This window comes from Aythya fuligula, chromosome 8, assembly GCF_009819795.1.
Source record: "Aythya fuligula isolate bAytFul2 chromosome 8, bAytFul2.pri, whole genome shotgun sequence".
In the NCBI taxonomy this organism is placed as follows: Eukaryota; Metazoa; Chordata; class Aves; order Anseriformes; family Anatidae; genus Aythya; species Aythya fuligula.
The window spans coordinates 1112243-1138601 of record NC_045566.1 but is presented as its reverse complement, the minus strand read 5'-3'; the positions used below and the strand labels follow the sequence as shown (position 1 = coordinate 1138601).

General features: G+C 42.3%; 1 protein-coding gene across 1 annotated transcript; it reads right to left on the bottom strand.

Moving 5' to 3' along the window:
• Nucleotides 1–1763: 1763 nt before the first annotated feature.
• Nucleotides 1764–26117, bottom strand: ANKRD13C (ankyrin repeat domain 13C). The gene is made up of 13 exons (XM_032192127.1): nt 25690–26117; nt 20735–20776; nt 17995–18099; nt 16964–17049; nt 15519–15564; nt 14358–14424; nt 12556–12700; nt 11671–11802; nt 10532–10693; nt 9751–9830; nt 8214–8312; nt 7404–7504; nt 1764–6394 (listed from the first exon to the last, which is right to left on the bottom strand). Exons 1-13 carry the CDS (start codon nt 26057–26059, stop codon nt 6264–6266), a joined length of 1566 nt encoding a protein of 521 aa, XP_032048018.1. The 5' UTR covers nt 26060–26117; the 3' UTR covers nt 1764–6263.
• Nucleotides 26118–26359: the final 242 nt, after the last annotated feature.

Genomic DNA, 26359 nt, shown 5'->3' with positions numbered 1-26359 from the left:
TCAAGATCTTTATTTTCAGTAATTTAACTTTGGCTTGATAATTGATTGGTAATTATTACTGAGATCGCCTCCCTCTTGAGGTGAAGCTTTTCAAGTCATGTAACAAGTCTCTGCCTTACTGGAGTAGTTTAATCCTGATTGAGTAGCAGCTGCTCCTGTCCTCTAGCATTCCTGGAAGGGGCTTTAAGTTAAAGTAATAACTGGCAGAGTGTTTTTTTCTGCTTAAAATTGCATTGAGAGTTGGTCAGTGAGGGTTTGCCAGTTGTGAAGTGACGAGTGTATAAAAGTCATTCCTTGCTTTTCTCCCACTTCCTGCTTGCAGACTGCAAGCAAAGAGCAGGAGCTATTTTTAGGCCAAACCTAAACTCCTTGGAAAATGACAGCTAGGAACCAAAGGTCAAGAGCACAGCAATACAGGAGGTGACTGTTTATGTTGGCAAATAGTAATTCCTGTGCTATATTAAGTATTTCAATAGCTATTATTTCTGCCACTAGTGTTCTTAAAAAAACAAACAAAAAACTAGTACCAAATAGGCTTGTTTACACAGCAACCTTACATTCACCACTGCCACATTTCAGCAATATTCACTCACAGCCCTAGTATGCCACTATCAAGACAACCAAAAGCATCCCTTCCCTCTAGTCTTGAGGCATGGGACATCTTTTCCCCTAAAATGAAACTAAAATATTTAGTAAATGTCAATGTTGGCTTTGTTCCAACTCCTCAGGTACCTTACCAGTGTGCAGTTGAAGCTGCCCCGTTCCATTTGGAATGAATGTACACAAACGGTGTTAGATGAGGGACCACAGGCCGGATGGAGGTTTTTTCCTGCTGTAGCTGGAGGCTGCTGTTCCAGCAGCCAGGCTTTCCTACAAGGATAGCTCCCACTACATGAAGGAAGAATGATTATTGTGAAGTCAGACTGAGCAAGACACTCTGGATGAAATCCCTGAAGAAAGAGTAAGTGTTGGCATACCCATTTTAAATCGAATGCACTTCATTTTGGCCAAAGGCAGGCTTGAAGCTACCTACATTAGACATTATTTTAGGTTACTACACCCCAACCCTGAAAATTACAATGTACCTGTTGGCTTAAGTCTGTGCTTTTATTTAAAATTTTTAAAAATTTTTTTAATTTTTTTTTTAATTTTAATTTTTTTTAAATTTTAAAAAATTAAAAATATATTTTTTTAAATTATTTAAAATTTATTTTATTTAAATTTGTAGCTCTCTAACTGTTAGGTTCTACTTTCTTCTTGCAACTGACTGTTAAAAGTTCATTATCCACACTTGTTCTGAGATTACTGTTATGACCAGTTTTCTGTGTATAATTCTGGATTTAAGAGAGAAAACTAATGTCAATATTGAACACGGTTAAACTTAAAAGGTCTCTTTTTTCCCTCCAAGGTAGCTATTCTTGTTACTTGCTAAGAAGAGCTTGCTTCTGTCTCCTTCACCTTCAGGTATGGTGGAAGCAGTGTTCATGATCTACCACTACTGCACCTCCCCAGTGTAGTAAACAGTCCCATCACATTTTAGAGCTTCACAAAGGGTAAAAACCAGTGCTAGGCTGAAAATTGAGACTTTTATTTAAAAACTGACCAATAAAATGCCCTTGCAGAATGCAGCAGTGTGAACTCATCTTCTCAAATCAAATCCTTGCTCAGAGATGTACACCTCTATACTCTTGAGAGTACCGCATGGAGGGAGCATTGAACTTGATTTTTACATGTTTGTCACATGTTGAACAATTTCAGAATCGAACAGCATATTTTGGTCTTTATTCTAACAAATGATACAACCAAAAAGTTACTATTAGTGAAGGTAAGTTAAAAACATGGACCAAAAAACTAGTAAGATGCAAAAAAAGTGACATTGTTTCCATGATAGTTACAAATTGTAAGGAAAATAAATGTGAAACTGCAGCATTACAGGAAACTTGTTAATACAGATTAAATAATGCAGTTATCCTTGCATGAAATAAAATTGAGAACAAATACATTTAAAAATGGACAGTTGCTTTGAATATCAACAATGTGGGTTTCCAGCACAAATATATCCAGAGTTTTTTTTTTTTTTTTTTAAACAAATCATTTCTATACATAAATCAAGAATTGCAGTAAAGTGAGTACAGTGACTGGAACAGCAGCTCCTTGAAAGGAAAAAGACAACGCATTCCCTTTGCCACAAATTAAAGCAATGTTTTGGAAGACCAGTAAAACAGTTTGGTTAAGAAACAACCCCTAGAATTTATTTGCAACAATTTCTTATTTCAGTTTACCAAAATTAGTGGCTGTCTTTTTAAGACTTATTCATAAAAAAATTCTCTCATCAATCAGAAAAAAATTAGGTGGTGAGATCAGAGAGAAACACCACCCAAACTCTGCGCTGAGGTTGTCTCTCACAGCCCTGGGACACAGAGATCTCCCCTCCGGGCATCCCTCCCGTACCGTCAGCTTTGCCTCCGGGAGCCCCACGGTGCCAGCGAGCATCCCAACACCGTGGTTCTTGCACAGGCTGTGAAAGCTGCCTCTCCCAGCCCAGCTGGGTGCATCACAAGTGATACCTCACAACCCCGCTACTAGGTCCAGGAATGCGTTTTTGTTACCCAGATATTCACATCCCACGGAATTGTGTTGCAATGGAAGCCCCCACACAGGTACAGGTGGCGTTAAAGCGCTGGAGCTGCCGAGCTTTTGTCTATGCAGCAGTAACGAGACAGCCTCAGTGGATATGTACTCATTGTAAAGGGACAACCCTTCCTTAATACCTAACGTGGCCTCAAGGAAAAGATGAAGGGAAAAAAACAGAAATTAAGTTCCGCTAGATCAATCCTGCTAAAAAGACAAGTTTTCCAAAAGATATCCAAAGAGGAGATCTAAGTGGTAACGGACACCAACGCCCACAGCACAGCTGGGGGCCGAGGCTACATCTAGACGAGAAACACTTCACCCACCTACAGCGCCGACAAAGCTTCTGCGTGGATGGCTCCGTACTGACAGATGCGCGGTGTCAGTACAATAAAAAAAAAAACCCTTGCAAGCAAAATGAATGATACTGGATAAAACATTTATACCGGTGTGGACACAGCCACCACTGGAGAACCGCACCAGCACGGCTGCGCTGCCGGGGAGCTCAGCACCCAGCTCCCCAGCACAGGCTCAGCCTAACGCAAGACACGTTGCTCTCGCTAACAAAGGTTCCTACAGCTTTCAGTGTATCCATCAGCAAACCACACCCAAAGTGTCCATACGTTTTTAACAGTGTTTTAAAACTCACCGCTAGGAATGTTTCAGACAGAAAACACATCACCAGAAGTTGGAAGGAAATGTACCGAGAAACAGTTCAACTCTCACTGAATGAGGCTGTCACAGGAGTCTAAAAAACAGTCACTGAACTGGAAAGGACAATCTGATGGAGTCAGAGCATTCGGCTTCGGAGTAAGAAAAGCAGTAGTATGTTCACTACAACAATGCAAAAAGACTACAGTCAACAAAACCTGTGTCCATTCTTCTCTGCTGATGCTCCAAATTAAAGCAAGCCTTAATATAGCAACGCACTAGAAAAAGTTCCTGCAAATCTTAAAATGTATCAAAGTTAGTCATTGTGTAGTCATGAAGATTTAAAAAAAAAATCTCCAGCCAGAGTCCATGGAAATCACTGACCACATTTCCACAACCTGTAGTGGGCTTCAAGCCATACCTCACTCCCCACCAGAAGTAAAGTCTCTTCTACAGGCAGGTGGAGATACACAGAACCCTCTGTTTCACATAAGGCTACACTCAAAGGTGATAACTGTTGTTAGTGGGATTTTTTTTGCTTTTTTTCTTTTTTTGTTTGTTTAAGATCTAGCATCCAGTCCATTGCAGTTGCTACGTTGCCAAAATACATAGCCCCAGCTATGTTGGCTCCTTCCTATGTCAGCAAGCTCTGTGATATTTTGGAATAACCAAAAGCACAAAATAACAAAACAAATGGTTCTTTCCCTGTAATACTGAGGAGAAAAAAAAAAAAAGATTTCTAACATTCACTTTATGAAGAAACAGCCTTCTGCATCTGCTGAAGTTTCCAAGCAACTTTATGGCACCCGTACTCTCCTCAGTTTTGTGCCTGCCACAAAACCTGATCCAGCAGCACTGCCCCAAACATTCTCCTCTACATTAGGTATTTGTAAGAGAGGGCAACAGGAGTATTCGGCATTTGGCCCCATTAGTATTTAATCCTGACCTCCAGCACCAACCGGACAATTCAGTCTCTACATACATTCAATCTGGGTCTCTTGTGGTAAGGATCTCAGCTGGTTCTAAGCAAGACCTCGAGGTGGGTGTCAACTTATACCATAGACGTAAAACACTTTAGGAATTCATAACAACTTGGAAGAACAAGTCCTATCATTCCTATAAAATGTTCAACATCTGCTATTGATACAGTACTCAAACATAATTACAAAAATTTTACATTTCCCTTTCTTTTTTCCCTATTGTTTTTTTTATTTGATTTTGAATTAGTAACTCCAGTGTATCAGTCACAGTCTGCAAAGTAAGCATTACTCACCCATCCAAGGTGCAGGTTTAAAGTGATGCTGGACAAGGATCAACCTCAATTTCCTATTTTCACCTCATCTTTACTTTGCGGATAGTGATTCACCAGGACTCGTTTATAGAGTGGATACTGTATTTCTCTAGAGCAGCCTCTTTGGGTTTTATACAGGTAGATTCTAGAAGTTCAGAAAGAGTTTCTCCTTCAGACACGTATTTCCACATTCTATCAATGTGCCTGACAAGTCAGCTTTTATTGCCTTGTGATAAGCTATCTCCACGTATCATCCGCATGGTTAGTTAGGTTGGTTACCTTTACTAAGCATTGATGGTACTCTTCATAATAAATTCTGATACTTAACTCTATTATTTCCAGAAAAAGTTTTAACTACAGTGCACAAAGAATATAATTTTGAAAATATTTACATTTTTGTACAATTACACCACAGCACTTTAATCTAAATTTCTTAAAACAAATAGCACCATTAGCCTTTTGCACAAATTCTTCCTAACAAACCAAAAAGCTGGATTTTTGTCAAATTAGGAGACTGGAACCACTTGGAATGAGAATAAGCTCAAGAAGCCAGGGTACTGAAACCCCTACTTATTAAAAATAAGGGGAAAAAATAATTTGGAAACATTCTAAGCATTTGCAAATAAAATCCTCTAAGGTGAGCCCTATTCAATGTGCACTACAATTGAACTAACTTCAAGAAAACCTTTCTCCTCATACAAAGGCTTGAGCTTATTGTTCTAGGAACTCTTTATAAGCACCCCATGTTTTCCAGTGGCTGCTAAATACAAATACGAGATAACCTAGTTGGTGTTCAACCATTACGGAGCAAGTCTCCTAAGTGAACATGACAGATGAGAAGTGGTGACTTCGAGCTAATGAACTTCCAAGCACGCTAATCAAGACGCATCATGGACACAGAGAGGCTTTTCCAAGCCAGTTTGAAGAGAAGTTATGTGCAGGGCCAATGAAAGCAAGATTAACAAACAGCTCAGTGAAGAAATTAATGGTTCAGAGACATGGATAGCACCACAATGGATTGCACTAAGGTGCTAGAGGAGGTACCTTATTCCCTGCAGAGTGAATGCTATTTCTGAAGTGCATTGCAATAGAAAATGCAATTGTTTAATGGTTACCATTTGGTTCATTCAACTACAGAAAACACATTCCTCCTAATATGCATTCAACTAACATTCAAATTACTGAACTATACATAATGATACATAGTTTACAATTCTCAAAAACAAAGCTTGAAAGAATGTAATACCGTCATCTTAAAATATGGTGGGATGTTTTAAAGGACTGATATCCAGCTAAGACATTTCCACTTTTATGCTAATGGTCCAAGAGTGCTTTTTGTATCACCAAGAAATGTAAAAAAATTTAAAAACGAATGATAGTCCTCACAGCTGTTAAGTATTCTCAGGGTCATTGAGGTGTCAGACTACCACGCTTGCAGTACTGGATGTATAAAAGTGTGAACAACACAGCAGGAGACTTGCTGTAAATCAGGAACTAGATTAGATGCCCGTTAGAGTGAGTATTGGTACATCAGTCATTTGATGCACGTTCCCTTTTCTTCTGGATTAAGTTTATCCCTTCCTTTATGACCCACTCCTTTATCTACATCTGTGGGCTATTTGCATCCATTTGCTCTCACTGTGGTACGCTGGTATTGTTATTGTTATTCACCATTAACCTTCCAGTTTAATTAGAGATCAGGGAAACGGCTGGGATCCTCCTTGTAATCATCAGGAATAGTGAAGATGGATTCATCAAATTCATCGTAACGGAACTCCTGAAAAGTCACAGTGGCTGTGATGGTGGGAAATACAGGAATATCTAGACAGGAAACGAAGACAGGGAAAAATCAGAGGTACACAGGCTTACCAATAACTGCCAACTATTTTTTAATGAATTATAACTTCAGACTTGCTTAATGTATAGAAGCTTGTTTAATATTTCACGAGATGGCAATTCAAAAAAAGGAAGAGGCGCTTTATAATAAAGTTACTTCAGAAAATGCTCAGATACCCTGAGCAGTGAAACGATATCCAACTCAATACACCATTCAAAAATATTAACATAATAAACTCAGTGACTTTCCTCTCTTGATGCAGACTGATAACCAGGGAGCCCTTCCCCTAGTGTTGTGGTTTAACCTGGAAGAATGCTGACCACCACACAGCCGGTCGTTCATTCCCCCACAGTGAGATGGGGGGGGAATTGAAAGAACTTTGCAAGCCTCAATCCATAAACAGAACTGTGCAAGTGTGACAGGGGGCAGAATACAGTCTGTTCAGAGTGTCCAAGCTTACTGGTACCAAGAAATCCCCTAACATTTAGAAAGTGTGCTATTACTTTGTGACAGTTTGCACTGCGATAATACCCATAAATAAATTGTTTCATATGTTTATATCTGCTAGCAAGGGTAATCTTTTCATTTCTATTTATCTGTAACTGAATAATATGTCACCTATAAACTTCGAGAAAAAAGCAATACAAAAATGCTACAAAGTACTTAACTCGTGACTAAGATGATGCTTTAAGGCAAGGACACTTCAGCTTATCTGTATTATTCTTAGAACAAGACCCTAGCATTAGGAAAACGTAAATTACAGAGGTCTCTTCCTGGCTAGGGCTATAATCTCCTGTGAGCTGCAGATTTTCTTTTTCAAACCGAACATTGTTTGCAGTACTGTAACTGCATTCCCCTGAAATCTACAGCAACACACACTTACACGTATGTAGAAGTTCTTTGCCAGAACTCAGAATTTTTGAATACGTTGTATAGAACGAACACACACATCTTGGCAAAATAAACCCCCAAGAATTGTTCGAGTAGCCTTACCTAATTTTACAGGAAAGCCTGGTGGAAGCTTCATTTGAACAAATTCTCTAAGTTTGTTAAAGTGCTTGAAGGGTGCAATTACTTCTAAAACATTCAATAATCTGGAAAGGAGAACAGATTTCATTACCAATTATTTCCGCAGGCTTTCCCCTCTGGAAGAGATAAAAATAACCCAAAGAGCACGATGCTGCGAACACACAGATTAATCTGTTAAAATAGAGGAAGTTGGCCTGAAGACAATACAAGATTTTTTAAAATGTTAAAAGGTGATGAAAAAGGATTTGAAAAGTTACATCATGCCAATTGTGCATGTGTGCTTATGTATGGCTTCAATATCATCGTCACACTCAGTTCTTAGTGATCCATACTGAATTATCAGGACAAACAAACAAATACCAAGACATTTGATTCTTGCCCTCATTTTACACCAGCAGCTGAAGCACATACTACCGCACCCTCTTCTCTAAAGACATATGGAACCTGACATGGTTCTGTATGGAGGATATAACTTTGGGCTAAAACTTGTGCCCATAACAAGTGGTTTAGTATTCTGTAGGATCAGGCACATGAGCATTGTGACAATTAACAATAAACCTTATCAAGCCCCTGGTCTCATCAGGGGAGCGAGTACTTAGCTCTTTGAGAGCAGGCACACCAGCAGTGAGGTCTGTAACAGTTTACTCGCTTAACAACACTGCTTCATACATGGTTTTTAAATCACCGAAGTCCCTAACCTGAAGATACAAAGCATTCTGCATTAACATATTTCTTACATGTAAGTACTATTTATGGCCAGTAATTTTGACTTACGATTCAATTCCTAAGGGAAATTCCTGGCTCATAGCTATTGTGGCTTTAAAGGTCTTCTTGCTTTCTTTGCAGACCAGCTCTCTACCCAGATGAGGAGCCCTGCAATGGGGAGAAGGACAAAGTCATTTTTCCCCCCCTCTCAGTGGAACCTCAGTTTTAAAGGAAAGAATCAAGACTCAGTTTTGAAAAGCCAATAAAGAATCTCTAAATTAAAGCAAGTACTTCAAAATAGAGGCTGTACATATAAAAAAGGCATCAGTTGGTAGGCACCTCAATTTAGATCACTGAGTTCTGCTAAACCTGGAGGCAAGACAGATACAGTTAGGGAAAAGACAAGAGTCTTCAAATAACTCCACATGAACATTACATTAATAACTGCTACAGAACAGCAATTACCTAGAAATACATTCACCAGCTGGTTGCAGAAGTAAGCTAAAATAGTCTGTATGTGAAAAAAGTAGCAAAGTTTAAGTGTTAAGTTTGTGAAGAGACTGAAACAATCTCAGAGAAAGCAGAAAAGTTATTGTCACTAGAAGACAATAATGAAAAACAGGACAGAAAAACAGAAACAGAAGAACAAACATCAGGTAACAGCTGTTACTGGCATCTGATTTCTATTAGCTAGAACCTCAAATTTCCATTGAACACCCTTTAGGTTATCAGACTATTAAATGCTGCTCTTATCAAAACAGACACGTTCTATGTTGATCAAGCATAACCTATTTATTATGCTTGAATATTTTTTTTATTTAAATACATAAAAATGAAAGTGAAAAAAAAATACATGTGCATTTTTAGTAAGCCTGAACTGTAATGTCATCATCTTCCCTGGTTACATCTGCCTATAGCATAGGCTATGGTATCTGGGGAAAAAAAAAGGACTTATTTACTTCTGGGCCCTTCTACAAGCAACAGCTGGGAAACATTTAACACTTGAAAAAAACCTCAACTGCTTGGATATTTTACAAGTGAAGCTACTGCAAATTAATTTAAAATGTAACTGCTCAATACCTAAATACATGCCTAGAGCAGAGCATCTTGCAAAAACCTCACTAGTACAAGGAGTTCTGTATGCCATGGTACTCTGGAAGAAGTGTGTTTTCGCACACTGACATTGCTACTAGGCTCATTAAATTTTAAACACTGAATTTTAAACACAGTGAATTGGAATATTTATTACCATCACATGAAGACATCAGTGAATTACAGCAATGAAATTGACAGAAGCCTTCCTTTAAAAAAATGCCAGCTAAGATGCTATTTTCAAAGTGTTTAAATTTCAAGCCATAGCTACCAGGTACACGACCAAACTGTATTTTATCGTCACCTGACACAATATTGTTTGTACACAGGTATCAGCTTCCCAGCCAGTTTCTTCCGTCCACAGACACACGTGAAACATCCAAGCAATCAACAAGATTCCTGTCCCTTGAAAACTAAAACCAAAAGCACCCACAAACTACAGGACACTGAAAAAAAGTACCAGCGACCTAACAGTGTCTATGGAAGTGAATGCCAATGAAACAAAATCACTTACTTTCCATTTTCAGCAGATATGTACTCTTCCCATGTAATTGTATTGGGTGATGGTGGAGTAAGTGACTGCCGTCTGACGGGCTGTTCAGAGAAACACGTCACAGCTGTTTATCTTTCCATATATTCTTAGAATTTTATTATTCAACAGATGTACTTGGTTTGCAGCTGATACTGCACACAGCTTTTCCATCTCCTACTCTTCCTTTCATAGGCTGCATTCAGATATTACGCCTCAAACAGCGATTTACACAGAAGCTGCCTGCTTTAATGCTTTGCTTAATCAGTTAATTCAAGAGCCTGAATGACAAGTAACAAACCACAAACTAATACAGAAATAAATTAATCCTTTTTAAAAGGCTGTATGCATGTTCCCAGATGATGTCTGGCTCACTCTGAATAGCTCTTGATTTCATGGAGATAATAACAGACTTAGTCCACTTTAATGAAGCTAAAGGAAAACAGGATTGAAAAAGAACTAGAAGGGCATTCTAAACAACAAACATTTGGTGTAAAGAACTTAGTGATTTGTCAAAGCTAAAAACATCATCTTTTATTAAGATACTAATTATGACTGAAATATTCAATATAATCAAAAAAAATTTCTCAATGTGTGCACTAATCAGGATAATTAACAAACTAATGACTACAATTACACTTATTGGTAATATTTATTACTTTAAAATACAGACAGTCATAATAGAACAAAAACTTCCATAAATTATTCGTGTGAAAGTTTATTCCCTTCTGAAAAAAAATCAGTGTAAAGAATGACATAATTATACCTCAAAATTTTGTTCCATTAAGTTGCCACCTTTACTCAGGCTCTCCATGATAGCTTTATTTCGAAGAATATCCTCTTCACTGAGATGTTCTCTTCTTTTTCTTGATTCTAATACAAGTCCATTAACTAGGTAGAAATCTGCCAAAAAGTTTCCTACTCTTTCCTGCAAGAAAGGAATTAGACATGAATTAATTGCAGAAGATAAAGTAAAAACATCTAAATTCCTGTATATACACATAATTACATTACTGTATGACGACTGCAGGATTGAGAGGTTGTAATTTAAATTTACACAACCAACCATGTGAGCTATCTCCGTACACTCCCACTAACATACATACAGCACAAACACGAGAGTTCCATCAGAAACAATCATTTTGTATCAATGGAAATTAAGTGAGAAGAGATTGTTTAAGAATCTGAGAGTGGCCAAGGGAAATCTGACTAAAAGTTCTCTCAATGACAAGTTACATTGTAGTTTATATGCATGGATTTTCTGTTTGTTTTTTTACACATGTAAAATATGGATTCCTTATTTCATGAATGGATGCAGCTCGGAAACACTAGCTCAGCAGAAAACTGTCTATAAATGGCACAACTTAACATCCAGGTGAGAACAAAATGTTTCAGAGCTAGTCACCAGAAAGCAATTTCTTACTTAGAGAAGCTCTGAAGGTGGCTGCTTCAATGTTTTTACAGCTACAAATTTGTACCTCAAACAGCACGACAATAACTGGAAGGAACATGCAAAGGAAACTGTACCCAGAACGCTTTCATCTTCCTGCATTTCACAGACACAGGAGCATACAGGAGAATCCTTACCATAAATCCTGGACTGACTTTGCACAGACTATATAATCACAGAATAAAGTTATTTTCTGTACAGTCTGTTTCCCCCACGCACACAAACACCAGCTACAGTTATCTGCTTCCAGGCTACCATTTTCTTATGAAGGGAGTCTGTCAGATACACTACGTGGTCAAACTAGGGACAGTAGTGAGGGCAGGGAAAGCATCACCACCCCACCCCTCAAGTGTCTTATTCTTTCTCTTTTCCTTTTGTCCACAATCACATTGCCATAAGACTTTCTGAACTTTGTCCCTGGTAACACCAGACTGTGAAATCTTCTTTCAGCTTACTGTTTTGTCTTCTCGAAAAAGCCATCCTGTTTGGGCACGCGTGAAGGTAATTGATTTGGTTGATAATGTTGCTGAGTAAATATCACTGCTCATCAGAATGTCAACCTCTTCCTCTGTTTCCATCTCCGATTCCTAGAAGGAAAATTTCCAAATACAGCAAAGAACTGATGATAAATGATTACTTCTTAAAACCTAGAATCAATGCACCTAACCAAAGGTTCTTTTGGAACCTTTCCCAGAATCAGCATTTCCTGAATTCTCAGCCAGTTTTACAGAAGCTGAGCTGGTTAACAGAACAGTTTCATCCTGGCCATTTCATCTGCATTAATATTTAAGGGTGACTTATCCTGAAGCTCACCAGCCACACCCTTTGCATAAGCAAAGATCCATGCTTAAGTGATTGGTGGGTGAAGCTATAATTATAAACTCAAATAAATACTAGGGGACCAATGAGTCATAGCCTTGCACTGTTTACAGCTACACTGGCCACAGAGTGACTAAATGGGTGCAAAGCAGCAGCAAGTAAACTTGAAAACCTACCCGAGGACACCCAACTTAAGCCCACTGGAAAGATGAAGTGCCATGCTTCAAACTTCAAAACCCATTTACCTACTCAGAATGAAACAGTCTTTTCTAACAGGTATTTCATACTCTAGGTTTCTCCCCCATTTAGAAGTCTGTATCCAAACGCAGTTCTTCCTAAGACAATTTTATGTCACCAACAGAGCTTCAGTTACATCAGCTGAACAAAAAAATACTTGGTTTGTATTACTTCATAGTTTGGGTCTTTTTGAGAGGCACACTTTGTTTGTAAATTCAGTCAGACTTCTGATGGGCAGTAAAAGCTTGAGGTACTTCACACCCTCCCTTCACACGGTTACCCACCTCGTGATGTATTCGCTGGTAAACTTTTTGTTCATTGTCTAAAACTACAAAAGATTCAGAGGGTGCTGCATCACCATTAAAAATGAAGCTTAAATCCCCTCGTTGGCACTTCATGTCTGTAAAGTCTATGAGAGTTGTGTCCAGCCTGTGAAAATACAGCAGTATTTTAAAAGAAGTTACCCGCAAACACTCAAATAGACTGGTACGTTCTGTTTTTAAGCAGGAATTATTTTTTTTGTCACAACCAAACACATTAAGACCTAAGTCTTCACAAAATATTCCATAAATTAAGCCTGGATGTAGAAATAGAAAATTAGTATAACCACGAAATAGGTTTCACATTACAACGTCTACCATCAAAGATGCACTCCAAGCTATTTTTGCACTAACTTCATAGAGTAAGCTCCATCTTTCATCACGTGTCAACATCTCGCCAGCATGCAGCGAGTGACCATGGTGGCCAAAAAAAGCCCTACACAAAGTAGAGGAGGCAGACAGCATGAGCTGCTGCAGAGCCTCAGACCAGGAATGACCTCCTAACGATGCAGACAAGTCAACAAGCACCTGTCCGCCAGCAGGAACCACCCCATGTACCACGGGGTGAACATCTCACTAAATTTGGAAGAAAAAGAGGAGGCTGCAGCTGGTTCCAGACTAACCTGCCCTGGGTACTAGAGCACCCTTCGTATTGGACATAATCTAAAACACAGTGTTTTATAAAGAAAAGTTCATCTTTATTTCAAAGCTGACAGAATGAGGAAGTGACAAATTACGTAGCCCGCATGTGTGTTGAGAAATGCAGCTACTCCACGTGGCAAGCATCCTATCCCACAGGGAGCAACCACTGATTTGAGCAGCAATACCAGGATGTGACCCATCTTAGAGAGAGGGCTAGAAAACAGACTGAATGTTCCTTTGATATATTTTAGTTACTGTTGCTATTTTTTTCCCCTCGCCAACACAAAAGAAAGGCTTCTGCTGACCTGAATAATTTAGAGACAGAGCCAAGGAAAAAGATCTCTCTAGCAACTCATATGCATTAGTGCTAGAATATTTACTCCTCCAAAACAGATGGTTAAAGAACCTGAATTTAGTAACCACTTCAGCTTTAAGGGGTGATTCCTTAATGCTTGTCATATATTGGCCTCTGAATTCAAGAAAGAATCTGGATCTATTTCCTTTGAGAGCCAGTCTCATAACTCCCAGCTATATAAGTGGAGCAGAGAAAGGAGGAAAAAAATGCTCTCAGACTCAAATTTGACCTAAAAAGTCATTTCATATATCTATGCTAAAAGCTTTAATAAGAAAATAACTTTCTATAGATATAACCTGCTGAATCCTAACATTTTTTCCCATTAAAGTTTTGGAACCTAAACAGAAAAGACAATTGAGTCTGAAAACACAATTTAAACCAGTTGAACGGCTGAAAAAAGTCCAGGATTTTGTGAATCTTCTGCACTGAGCATTTTAAAAACAAACAGTACAATTTTTCTTACTCCACAGAATTCCTTTTTCTCAATTAGTCACTGTCATGCCTGGTATATACAGCCTTACACAGCTCAACTGTTTTTACTTTATGTTAAGTGACTCAGGAATTAAAGCTAACATCAATTTGACAGTGGAAAAGACTCCTGTAGTGCAAACCACTTCCTGCCTCTAAATACCTACATACCAACACAACAGTGCTTCACAAGCATCTGCACACTCCTCGGTGTTCTTTCACACCACACTTGAAACCAGCATTTTCACTAACGTACAGATATTTGTGACTTAGGAATCACAAACTACAAATCGGTACTTACCTGATATTTATACCTTGTTTGTGTATTTTACAAGCATCAGAAGGCAGAATTCGGGAAAGTAAAGGCACTGCAAGTAGGGACAGAGATCATACAGTTAGAACATTGAGGTTCCTCTGCAAGACATGTCTATTAAAACTACACCTCACCTTGAATTTCTACACATTGTAATACAGAAATACAACATGCCCATTTCCATCACAATCTCTACACAAGTACAATTGACTGACACTGTGTTTTTCTAATTGGTAACTGTAAGACTGCTACATAACTGTACAGAGTACCTCCAGCATTGGGATAGATCTTAAAATGTCCTCGTTTTAACTGAGCTAAACCATATAGAGATTATAATAATTTGTCTTCCAGCCAATTGAAATTTTAATTCCATGATTTGATATTTTAAATTTTTATTATATCAGCTGAACAGAAGATATGCACTGAACAAAAGGTATGTGCTACTGCACAGGGAGACCCCTGGAAAAGAGGACCACTCGGAGCTTTTTCTGTGCAGTGCCTTACTGCCATGATAATATTCTGCAAGACAGGCCACAATATCATCACTGAGCAATGTCCTATTCCTTGCCTGTATCTACTCTTTTTTCATGCTGACTCTTCTGAAAAGTGCACGATCAATTACATAAAAAAGAAGGTTTTTGTTCAGGATCTGCTAAAGATTTCATAGCAGGCTGCCTCCTGATTCCGCCTATGAATATTGGAAGAGGCATATAGTGTATCAAGTACTTCGACTATGCTTATACATAGGTATATAGAATTACTAGAATTTCCACCAGTAGCAGAAGATATCACCAACATTTTTAAATTATTCAGACACGGTGACCATTCTTAACACATTCTTGTTTATTTATTTAAACTTTTATTCTTCCGATAGGAGGAAGATGAAATCAAGAAACACTGTATGTTCTACTGCCACACAAAAACACATTCAGATTAAGGTTTGAACACTAACACGTAGCTAGCTGCACTTAACTGGAAGTCAGGCATTCAGAGTACAGACTGAAATTCAAGGAATTTAATGTCACCAGTCCAGTTATTCAACAGGATCGTGAATTTTCCAAAAATCAGAAAAAAAATCAGTTTGAAAGAATTGTGTGTTGAAGACTGACTAGGTTATCTCCCTATGAAAGAGGATACACAGCCACTTACCCCAACTTTGAAAATCCCAGTGAAGCTCTAGATAGAAGTCACCTAGCTGAGAGGAGAAGAATACATTAACAAACATTTTAGTCTAAGTGAGAACTGTAAAATTTGTTGAAAGTTAGAGGCAGAATTGTGTTCTACCAAAGAATACTCTTTACCCTCTGATGCAAGTAGTTGAATCAATACTAAAATTAAACATTTCTGAAGCTTTAACTACAGTAGAATCAACAATGACAAAGTTATGTAGTTCATTTAAGCTAGCAATTTTGATTTACTTTTTTTATTGAAACAATTCACACAGCTAGTAAGCAGTGGATTTGAAAAGATTAATTGTAAATATCCATTAAAAAAACTAAAGGCCGCTGTTTGCTTTGATTGACCACAACCAATGACATGGAATTATACGTTATAGCTTAAATTAATGAGTCAAGTTTCAGCTACCAGCATCCACATATACACATTTCAAATTATCTTCTGCAAATACACTTAATACCATAAATGCACCAGTCAGTTCCTTTAGGCTGTATGCAAATGCAAAAGCAAAGTAAGGATTGACATGATTAAAAAAATCAGCAATGTTGATAATACACTGAGGTAGTCATATTTTTCTACTCCATTAAGGAAACATGCAACTCTAAGCCAGGCCTTGCACTAGTAGGAACAAGGAACAGCAGAGCTGTTTTAGTAAGGCTGCTTGCTTTCACACAAAACCTGATTTTTTTTTTTCCACTTCTAGATAGACAGCAGGTTTTTTTCCTCCCTTGGATCAATGAAAAACATAGGAACATGGGCAGAGCACATTCAAAGACTGCACTGCTGACAAAGCTTAGCTCAGTTTTCTGATATATGGTTTAATTAAGATAACTGGTTTGCTTTCTGCAAACCCACTTGTTTTTACAATCTGACTACACAGAAGCTCACCCCACCTAGAGGGAAATAAACACCCGTGTTTTGTAATCACAGTTCTAGCACACTACCAGTAGCAGTAAAATGCTGGAACAGAAGAATCTGGCCTTTTCTTCTTAGTTTCTCTAAAGTCAGGGAAGTTTTACTGTGATTGAGAAAAACTGGCTGCTGCATGCAGGTGAAGAACTAGACTGAAAAAAAAAAAAAAATCTTCCCTTTTTTGGGTTTAAGGAAGCCTTAAAAAAAATCAAACGAAAAGTGCAGATTAAAAATACATTCTTTAACTTATAGACTGCAGAGATGACTAATAGGTCTTACACAAAACTGGTTGAATTCCTAGAATTTGAGAAGGAAGTATATTAAAACACACACAATTCTGTGACCCTTTAAAATGGACACGGTAAGCTAAGGTTACTATTACGAGCAACCAGCTTTGCACAAGCAAGTAAGAAGTCTTTTTATAGTTTGCTAGCGCATCCTTACTAAATGAACATAAGCCACTATTTTCTACCATGCTTTTGTCAACGTAACTGCCTTGAACTTACCTCTTTCAGGGCTTTTAATAACCGAGGTCGCTTTTCTTCAACACTTTCCCTGGACTGCTGTTTAAGCTTCCTTAGGAGTGCTGTAACTGAACAGAAATTAATGATAAGGAAAAACTATGCTATTTGGTTGTTAACTGGAGGTTAGGGTTGGCATTTAACATATTTAGAAAAAAATTAATGCCAATGTAGCATATCATTAGATTTATAGATGTATAAAGTTATAGTAACTATACATAGCCCACTATGATCACAACAGGAAGAAAAGCCTCAAACTGTTAATAATATAACGTATTCAATCATATCAAGAAGGCTTTTTACACGTTTCTACATGTTTTAGTAAACATGTATAGTACTGAACATAAGCCTACAGATAGACAAAATTCGTCAGGAGTGAGGAGACGACATGCAGAATGTTGTTAGTGTATTACAAACGAGGGCATTAATATACTGTGAAGTAGAACAGCAAGTTTTCTGCTGGAAGATGTGGTAAAAATAAATACTATTACACCCACTAGCGAGCAGAAGTAGAATGATTTACTCTACTACTTCATATCTGGAGTAATTCACTTCAATCACCGTATTTGTCTATTGACCTGCTGAGATGCAACATAAAAGCAATGTCCCATTGCCAACTGTTACATCAAATACCATCCATATGGCTACTATGCATGGCCTAGCTCCTGTTAAACAATCTCATATAGCTGAAATCCATTCTCCATCACCGTAACTCCTAATTTAAATACAGAATGCTAGTTTGTAACTTCTACAATGGCTTTAACCAAAATCTTAACTCTGTTCAACGTTATGTATCCTAATGCAATTTCTCTCCTATCAAGATAAGGAAATGGGCATGTGTCAAGCTTATCAAATCATATTTAACTATTAAAAAAGTTGATCTGATTAAGATAAATTTTGCAGAGAACATAAGCGTGGGTATTATATAAAAAATAGCTTGAAAACCTTTGTTTTCCTATCCTGAATGAGGCTTCCATTTCTGATTAATTGGGAAGCAGAGGTTCAGAGGCTCTTACTCATTTGTCTGTCTCCGTAGCTGATGGCTTCTGCAAGAGGGCTCCATCCCTGAGCATTTTTCACCTTTACTGGAGCATTATGGGCTAAAAGCAAGTGGGCACATTCTGGAACAAAGCAGTAATAATTACAGTAAGCATAATGGATCCATCAATATCGTTCATGGAAACAGTAATATAAGAAATAGTAGATATTCAATATATTAAACACTACCAAAACACACATCCAAATTCTGAACACAAACTATAAACACATTTTAAAAAACATTCATGTAAGTACTTGTAGTATTTTCCTATTAAATACGAACACTAAAAGCATAATTGGTAATCAATGACCAATTACAGCACCATTGGAAGAGTTTTCCTTCTGCTTCTTGTATTTTGCTTTTTATAAAGCAGCATTTTTGTGTGTGTACATCCCTCCCTCTATATAGCAGATATTGTAAAACTGACATCTCACGTTGCACAAGGCTATACATTTATTAGGAGACGTTTCGTGCCCTTCCACATGCGGAAGCTGTGCGCAGGTTTCCCTCTCCTTATCTCACCCCCTTTGCCCAAAGGTCAGTGGTGAACTCATTTCCTAGAAACCCACATGGAGGCACAGAGTTTTTATTAAGTCTCGACAACCTTTAGCATACAGGAGGGAGAGAGAAACCTGTCAGCAATGTATCCCTACACGCTACATCATCTTGTGGCAACATGGCATCTACAGGAGGCACACGAGCACACTTGGACCTCGGAAAGCCTCAGAATATGCATGACATGAGTGCCCCCCGACACTTGGCATGCACATGCCGTGCTGTCAGAGCAACATTAGTGTCTCATAAATATCACACAAGCTCCTAGCGTAGCCACAGCTCAGCCTGCGTTCCCTTCCCTAAGGGGAAAGGCTGGTGAAGGAATCAGGAGCAGCCCCTAAAACTACGGGGAGAGAGCTTTCAGCGGTTCCACCTTGTGAATGAGCTGCCCTCCTTTTCAGTGGTCCTTCCGTTTCTAAGCACGGAGCGTTTCCTCACCGCATCTCATTAGGATCACCCTGACCCATCTGCAGCGATACAGCAGGATCAAGCCGGCGCCGCAGGCTGAACAAACCCTCTCATTATGAATCAGATCAGCACCAACAGGGGCACTTCCTGCATTCCTCACCTGCAGCTGTTACAGGAAACCCTACCAGCCCCGCCAGATACAGCCACCCTGAGTCACTGCAAGCACCGTGCGGGAAGGAAGAGACACCTCGCTGCTGAGTACATCATCCTTGTGGGAAGGGAACAAAAGCCCTAACTGCTCTGTCCACACACAGAGCGGTGTTTCTGTGGTTGCTTAGATAGTGCCTATCAGGAGCAGCACTGTGCACTGAGAGGCAGATAGGCTTACAGGCAGATTACACCTTCAGATAAACACACGGGATGTAAATTCACCCTGGAATTCATAGATCTGGCTATAATGCTGCCATGTAGGGCTGAACAGGGCATGTGCACCAGCCCAGAAAGACAAAACTGACCTTCAGGATCAACGAGACTGACTAAAAGGCAGTAAAGGACCTGGGCTTCGTGGTGGATCAAAGACTAAGCAGGAGTCAGTCAAAGCAGTACACCCAGGTGCTGTTCTTGACATCCCGTGTGAATATTCCTGCTCCAGCCAAGCTACAGAAAGGCTTACCATACACATCCTAAGTGATTTAGGGCTTCACACACGGGACAACTGACAAAGGAGCCAAGAGGGGAACTGCAAACTGCAATCTCAAATATGCAGCTGATGGGAAAAGGAACGACAGGAAGAACTGCCCCTCCTTGCCATGCTGGGCTGCGATAACCAGGGGATTTGTCAGCACTGCACAGAGAGGGCTTTTAATCTTAGAGCTGGAAGGTAAAATAACCACAGCTCAAAAGAGACTTAGAACTCAACTGGACTGAATTAAAGGTGATAAATTCTTCTATATCAGCGTTATTAAAGAAAGAGCTTTGTTCAAAATCATTTGTACTTGTCAGCGTGGTGTGGTGCTGTTGTAGCTGACAATAGCTCTGCAGCAGAGCAGTAGCACATGCCAGGTGCAGGACTCCCGTGGCTTACCAAAACCAAGGCATTCTTCCTTTTCACTACTGAAACAAGAATTTTTCTGTCATGGAGACTGAACGATTATATTCCCTGTTTTTCCCCCAGCCTTAAAATATGCCTACTTCAGTGCTTGCTATTAGAAATAGAAATCCTGTGCCTGGAATTCCTTCTGTAAAAAATTCCCAAAGGATGTCTACAAAGATGACAGCCACCACAGACCACCAGGCTCCATGGTCCCGTAGCCTCGTGCTGGGCCCTGCGCAGGGCAGTCGGTCTTCAAACACAAGGCAACAGCTGGGCAGTGGGTCAGAAATCTGAATAAGTGAACGAAGGAGTGTGTGAAAAGCAGGGAAGCGATTTTCACCCACGCTGAGTCACTTACTCTAGGAAATGTTATTTTTATTTATAGCTGGGAAAAAGCTGAAGGGGGTCGGTCCGTCTTTCCAGCCTAGCCCACTGCCTACCTCGTTCCTTGATGTTGGCCTGACCAACACCCAGACTTCTCTCTTCCAAATCTGCATGACTACATTTTTTTTTTTTTTTTTTTTTTTTTTTTGGAAAACCTCAACTTTGAAGTAATTTGAAACACAAGACCGCATTCAGGAAAAACAGAAATAAAATCTTTACTCTTGCCCCTCAGTCTTCAAGGTAATATAAGAGCAACAAAATGGATATTTTTACCAACCTTTATGCCCCAACATCACAGCAAGATGCAGAGGAGTGTTTCCTAAAATAGAGTGGGAAAAAAAAAGATATTAGATTCGACATCACAGAAACCATTGCAACTCCCGGTAGGGCTGCACACACAGCTCAAATGCTCTGCATTAAGAAACTTCAGATAGACGACCCGGTGAAGGAGCACACTGACGTGCACCAGAGCAGTTAGGTTTTTAAGCAAGTCCCACGTACAGTCTTTTGATTATATTTGTTAAAATAATCACAGCTGAGACATTTCATGGGACAGAGCTTTATAATTACATCCCGAAACCTGCTCCGGCCAAAGCGGTACAATCACATCTTCAAGAAAGTGATAACCCAACCCTCTCACACGGGCTGACGAGTGTGGTATTTTACAGAGAATGACACATCTAGGGTAAAAGCTACTCCAAGCTACAATACTGATTAAAGTTTTAAGAGCATATTTTATGAATTTTTCAAAGACTTGGAATACAATTTTTCCTAAAAAAGCAAACGGACAGGTTGAAAAATAATGGTAACTTCACGTCCAAAAGCACAGGGACCTTGCGGTTAGCTTAGTGCCATCTTTCCAAAGAAAGCTGCCAGGATTACCAGCAGGTACCGTAAGCAGGGCTGTTTGGCTACACACGACACGTTTGGTACTGCTGTTCTCAGACACGCACAGTAAGGGACAGGGAGGTGTTGTGCTGCATTATCACTGCTAATTCCAAAGCATTTCACTTTTGTAACTTAAGGCTGTAAAATTCTTCCATTTAACTGTGTCCCTCTGTATGCTCAAACATCTTCTAGCAAAGCTAACGAAGCGTACTGCCAGTTCCAACACATGCACTGGATTTTGGGGGTATTTTATGGCATCAGCAAGAAGCCCTTGCTGCACACCAGGGATGCTGCACTACACACCCAACAGACGTGCTCCAAAACATTCCTGCACGGTGATTACCAGTGACCTGCAGCACCACGAGATCCCCCATCAGGACAGGCCAGCAGGCAAAGGCAGAGGTCACAGGCAGCCTGGCATCAGCTATTCCAGGCAGCACAAATTATTGCTGCGGGTCACTGAGGCTCTCAGGCAGCCGGCTCCCAGCCCGCCGCACACACCTCACTCGGCTAACCTCAAATCTATTCAGAGACTCCGTAACACCTTCAAGCCAAAGCCACAATCCCAAATCCCGGGTGCACCCAGGCTTCCTTAAGGGATGGAAAGGACGCTCCTGAGCAACGAACCTGAGAGGGAGCCCGACCACAGGCTCAGGGAACTCAAGTTACACAAGTCTGGGGAAAAAGCTTTCCTCCCCTTGTCAGCACCTCACCAGGAGCTGTGCACATCTGTGTTCTCCTCCATCCGTTAGTGTAGGAACCGAGCTTTACGTTTACTTAACAAGAACCACTGCAGCCTAGGAGGCAGGCAGCCCAGTGAGTACAACTGCCTGGCACACTGGGAAGAAACACCAAAATAACCGGGCCTGTGACAGCTACACTGAGAACTGGCAAATCTCTAAGCTGGTAAACAGGAACTGCAGTTGGGCAACAACACGCAGCATTTCAAAACTCCTCCGGGCAACCTCCTCGGCTACCTGATCCGATTTGGAGGCTCCCTGCTCCGAGCAGGATGCTGCGCTGGGTTACCTCCAGGGAGCTCTTCCAGCACCAACTTCGCTTTGGTTCTGCGACCTGCATCACACTGAGAAGTAGGGAACCAAAAACTGCCCCTCCGACTGCCGGAGCAGCCGAGCCCATTGGCAGGGCCCAGCACAAATCCCTGTTCAGAGCCCGCTGACCCCGAGCAGCGCAGCCCCAGGCAGATCTCCCCACCCGCACTGCAGGCAGCCCCATGGGAAGCAGCTCACCTCACACGGGGCTTTATTCCACCCCAGTCCCATCGCTGCTCTACACGAAGCATTTCCCTTCCTCGGGAAGCCAGGCACGCACACGGAGGCGCTGCTCCAGGCCTGCCAAGCGAGCAGTGCCCGCTCCTGGTGCCCTGCACAGAGGTGACAGTGGCAGCAGGAGCTGAGGGCCAAAGCCAGCTCCGTTGGGCACAGCATTCTGCACGGGTCATCCCTAACCTGCCTCAAGGTCTGATAACTTGGGGAGGCCTCGATGCTCTGGGGCAAGCAAAGGTTTTTTTATCAGTAGCACATTTAGGTGACTTATCACAGCAAGCCACGTGAGGTTACCTGGCACAGAAGGCAGGAATCATGGCGAGGAGTCCCTCGGTTCACAGAACATCTCCCCACAGCCTGCAGCAGACGGGAAGCGCTGTCGGAGCAGACCCCTCGCTCACCAAACCCCCCGCTCAGCCCAGGGAAGCTGAGGGAAGGCAGGGGCCTCGGGATGCCACCCTGCCTGCTGCACGGAGCAGGCTCCGAAGCAGGCAGCAGCACAAGACCTCTGCAGATTTTGTCTCAGGAGTCTGGCTGGGGGCAGGCACATCGGGACAAGCTCACGTCTGCTCCTTCAGCAAGGCTGGGGACCTGCAAGCACAACCTCGACCCCAGCAGCTGCTGAGGGGCACGCCAACCCCCTTGCTAGCACCCAGCTACAAGCCCCATGCTCACAGAGTGCGGCTGTTACGGGACTGGAGCAGGACGGTCCCGCTGCAACCTCACCGTGCTGCAGCCTCCAGTGCCACCGCCCGGACATCAAACGTTTCATTACCGAGTCACAGCCGAAGCCCCTCTAGGACAGTCCCCACCCGGAGCACACGGGCTAATTCTAGTTAAAGTAACCTGATGGGAAGTGCACGGCTTCTCACTAACACACTTTCCCTGCCCAGCACAGCCACGCTCCTCTGGCAGGCCAGGCAGGGAGAGGGCTTCGCTCCTTCCAGCCCCAGGGACACCCAAGCACCTCGGGGTGTCAGGCTCCGGGACGAGCTGCAGCTGCAGCGCCAGGCCCACCAGGACGAGGATTTTGCCCGAGTTTAAGCCGTGCAGCCCTCAGGGCCTTACTCTGAGATGGCAGCAGTACAACAGGGCCCGAAACCCTGCACGTCTGCAGCCAGGGCATGCAAATAAAAGTTGTTTGCACAAACACAGAGCCCAGCACTGCCCTAACGGGAGGGCAGACCTTCTGCGTGCACGCACGTAGAGGAGGACGAGTGTTTTCCCCTGGTAATTCAGCAAGATTTGCCTACTCCAAAACCAACATTTTTATTTTAAATCTACGTTGAAGCTTTTAAATGGGCATTATAACAAAAATCACAGTAAGCTAAAGCACATACCTACCAGCTTCCCCAAAGAAACCCTCTTTTGGAAAGCCAGCGCTGGCCTTACCGACAGGTGATGCTTTTTTGAGGTTAGCTCGGAGCGTGGGGCAGGCTGAGCCCCATTTATAAACCACCACCAGTGTTTGTTTTACCGTGAGTTTAACATTCTCCAGGACTTGGCTTCTCTGCCCTTAACCACATGCTAAAAATGGAGCCGAACTATAAACACCAATTGTTACTAGAAGTTCTTCCTCCCCTCCATCACTTCCTCATCGCGCGCTAGGACTCTTCGGGCTGACTTCTGAGGGCAGCTGTAAGCTGCAGCTACCTGCCCAGGTAACTCACAACTCAAACACGTCAACAAGCCAGGGGTGGATTCAGGCAGGAAGAAAACAACAACAAGGAAATGTTTGTCAGGCCTTCCGAACGTCCAGACATCGAGGGTTTGGGTTTAGTTTTGTTGTTTTTTTTGTTTGTTTGTTCTATTTTTTTGAAGTCTAAGAACAAAGAAACACTGAAAGTAAGAGTCTGGAGAAAGACCAAGAGATAAATCTACAGCACTCCTACTGTAATCAGCAGCGAGAAAGAAGAAAGATGATCGTTTGAAAAAGACTTATATAAGTATGTAGATATATAGATAAGTGGATATTTATATATGTATATATATATATTTTAGAAGCTGGTATCGATGTCTGTGACACGCTGCAGATGACAGTGCAGCAGAGGCGTGCCAGGAAGTGCCCTCAAAGTGAAGACCCCAAGCTCACACCGACGAGCTAGATGAGGAACGAGAAGGGCTGCAGGGGAGAAGGCAGCAGAAGGCACACAGCGACAACATTTCCCTCCGAGTCTGGTGCTTTCATTCTCCTAGTCTTTGCTGCAACGCTTGGAATGAGGATGGCAGGATAAATATATCCGTGGCTGTATTTATAGCAAACCACTTAGAAAAATGTTATGACAGTTGTAAGAAATACTCCTCCCCATCCCGACTGAGGAAACCGAGCTGCAAGTTACACCAACCAGCACGCGTCTGCTTGTTGCAGAGTGCCTGATCCCACCACGGAGATGGATTTCGTTGCTAACTAGTTATTCTGCTGATTGTACCAATTCCAAAGATTGCCCTGTCTTAGGATGTGATTCTATTTTATGTAACACAATTAAGCAACACAAAGGGGACATTTATCTCCCGGCCAGAACTAGAGCATAACCCTGCCCTGTAATCACAGCCTGTGCACAGCCCCGGCCCGCACGGCTCCCACTCTCCCGGACGCGTGGCCTGACCCCAAACAGGCAGGAAACGCAGACGGGAACTCACCATGGAATGCAAGCTGACTCCACGGGGAGATTTGCTCTTTAACCGTGTACAATATTCCCCAAATTAAGCATCTTATTACGAAATAGGCAGGTTTTGAACATAGACACGTTTTCAAGTAGCACGAGGCTGATATTTCTACTTCTGCTGTTGCTTCTCTGTCCAAAGCAAGCCTGCAGGGGGGCTGGTGACAGGATTTTGGTGCTTTCAAACCCCAGAAGCAAAGAATTAGGCTGTCAATTGTTGTTTTTTTTTTTTTTAACGTGGGGGGAAACCTAAAGATAACCCAAAGGAGCCACTCCTAGGTGATCCCTAAACACTGCCACATCCATAATTGAACAGAACTTAGCGGAATAAACACATTTTCCCAGCGATTTGGGCACGGAGCACGGGCTGTGCCTGGGCAGCGTCCCCCACTCACCGTGGCTGTCCTTCTGGCCGATGCCCTGCGTGCGGATGAGGGCCGAGAGGCGCCGCACGTCGCCCTTGAAGACGCATTCGTGCACCGGGAAGTGCGCGGGGCCCCTGCCGGGCTCGGCGCCGGGGCCTCCTCCTCCTCCTCCACCTCCTCCTCCTCCTCCTCCAGCCACCGGCGGCGCCTTCAGCGCCTGCGGGCCCGATGCGCGGCGCCCCCCGGCCCGCGCGGCCTTGGCGCGTCCCGCCGTGAAGCCGCCGCCGCCGCCTCCGCCGGGCGCCGCCGCCGCCTCCTCATCGCCGGGCCCCAGCAGCCCGCCGCCCGCCTTGCAGGGCCGGTGCTCGCGGCGCACCGAGCGCAGCTTCTCGCCGGTCATGGCCGGCCGCCGGGGAGCCGCTGGCAGCCGCTCGGCATCGCTCCCTTCCTCCGGCCCCCCCCCCCACACACACACACAGCCGGCACCGCCCCTCAGGCCCGGCACCGCCCGCACCGCCCCGCCGGGGCCCGGCTCTCAACGGCCCGGCGCCGCCGCCGCCATCTTGGCCGGCGCTTCCCGCGAGAGGCGCGGCGCGGGGCGAGACCGGCGGCACCGCGAGAGGCGGGGGGACACGCCCCGGAGGGAGGCCACGCCCCCTTAGTAACAAGACCACGCCCCCCAAACGATCAGACCACGCCT

Excerpts from the sequence above, each read along its gene's own strand:
- ANKRD13C (XM_032192127.1), bottom strand. The coding sequence starts at position 26,059 with ATGACCGGCGAGAAGCTGCGCTCGGTGCGCCGCGAGCACCGGCCCTGC. Across the intron at positions 17,050-17,994 it reads CTACGGAGACAGACAAATGA|TTACAGCACTCCTAAGGAAG; the intron begins GTAAGAGCCTCT and ends ATTTCTGTTCAG. Across the intron at positions 11,803-12,555 it reads ACCAGCGAATACATCACGAG|GAATCGGAGATGGAAACAGA; the intron begins GTGGGTAACCGT and ends TTTTCCTTCTAG.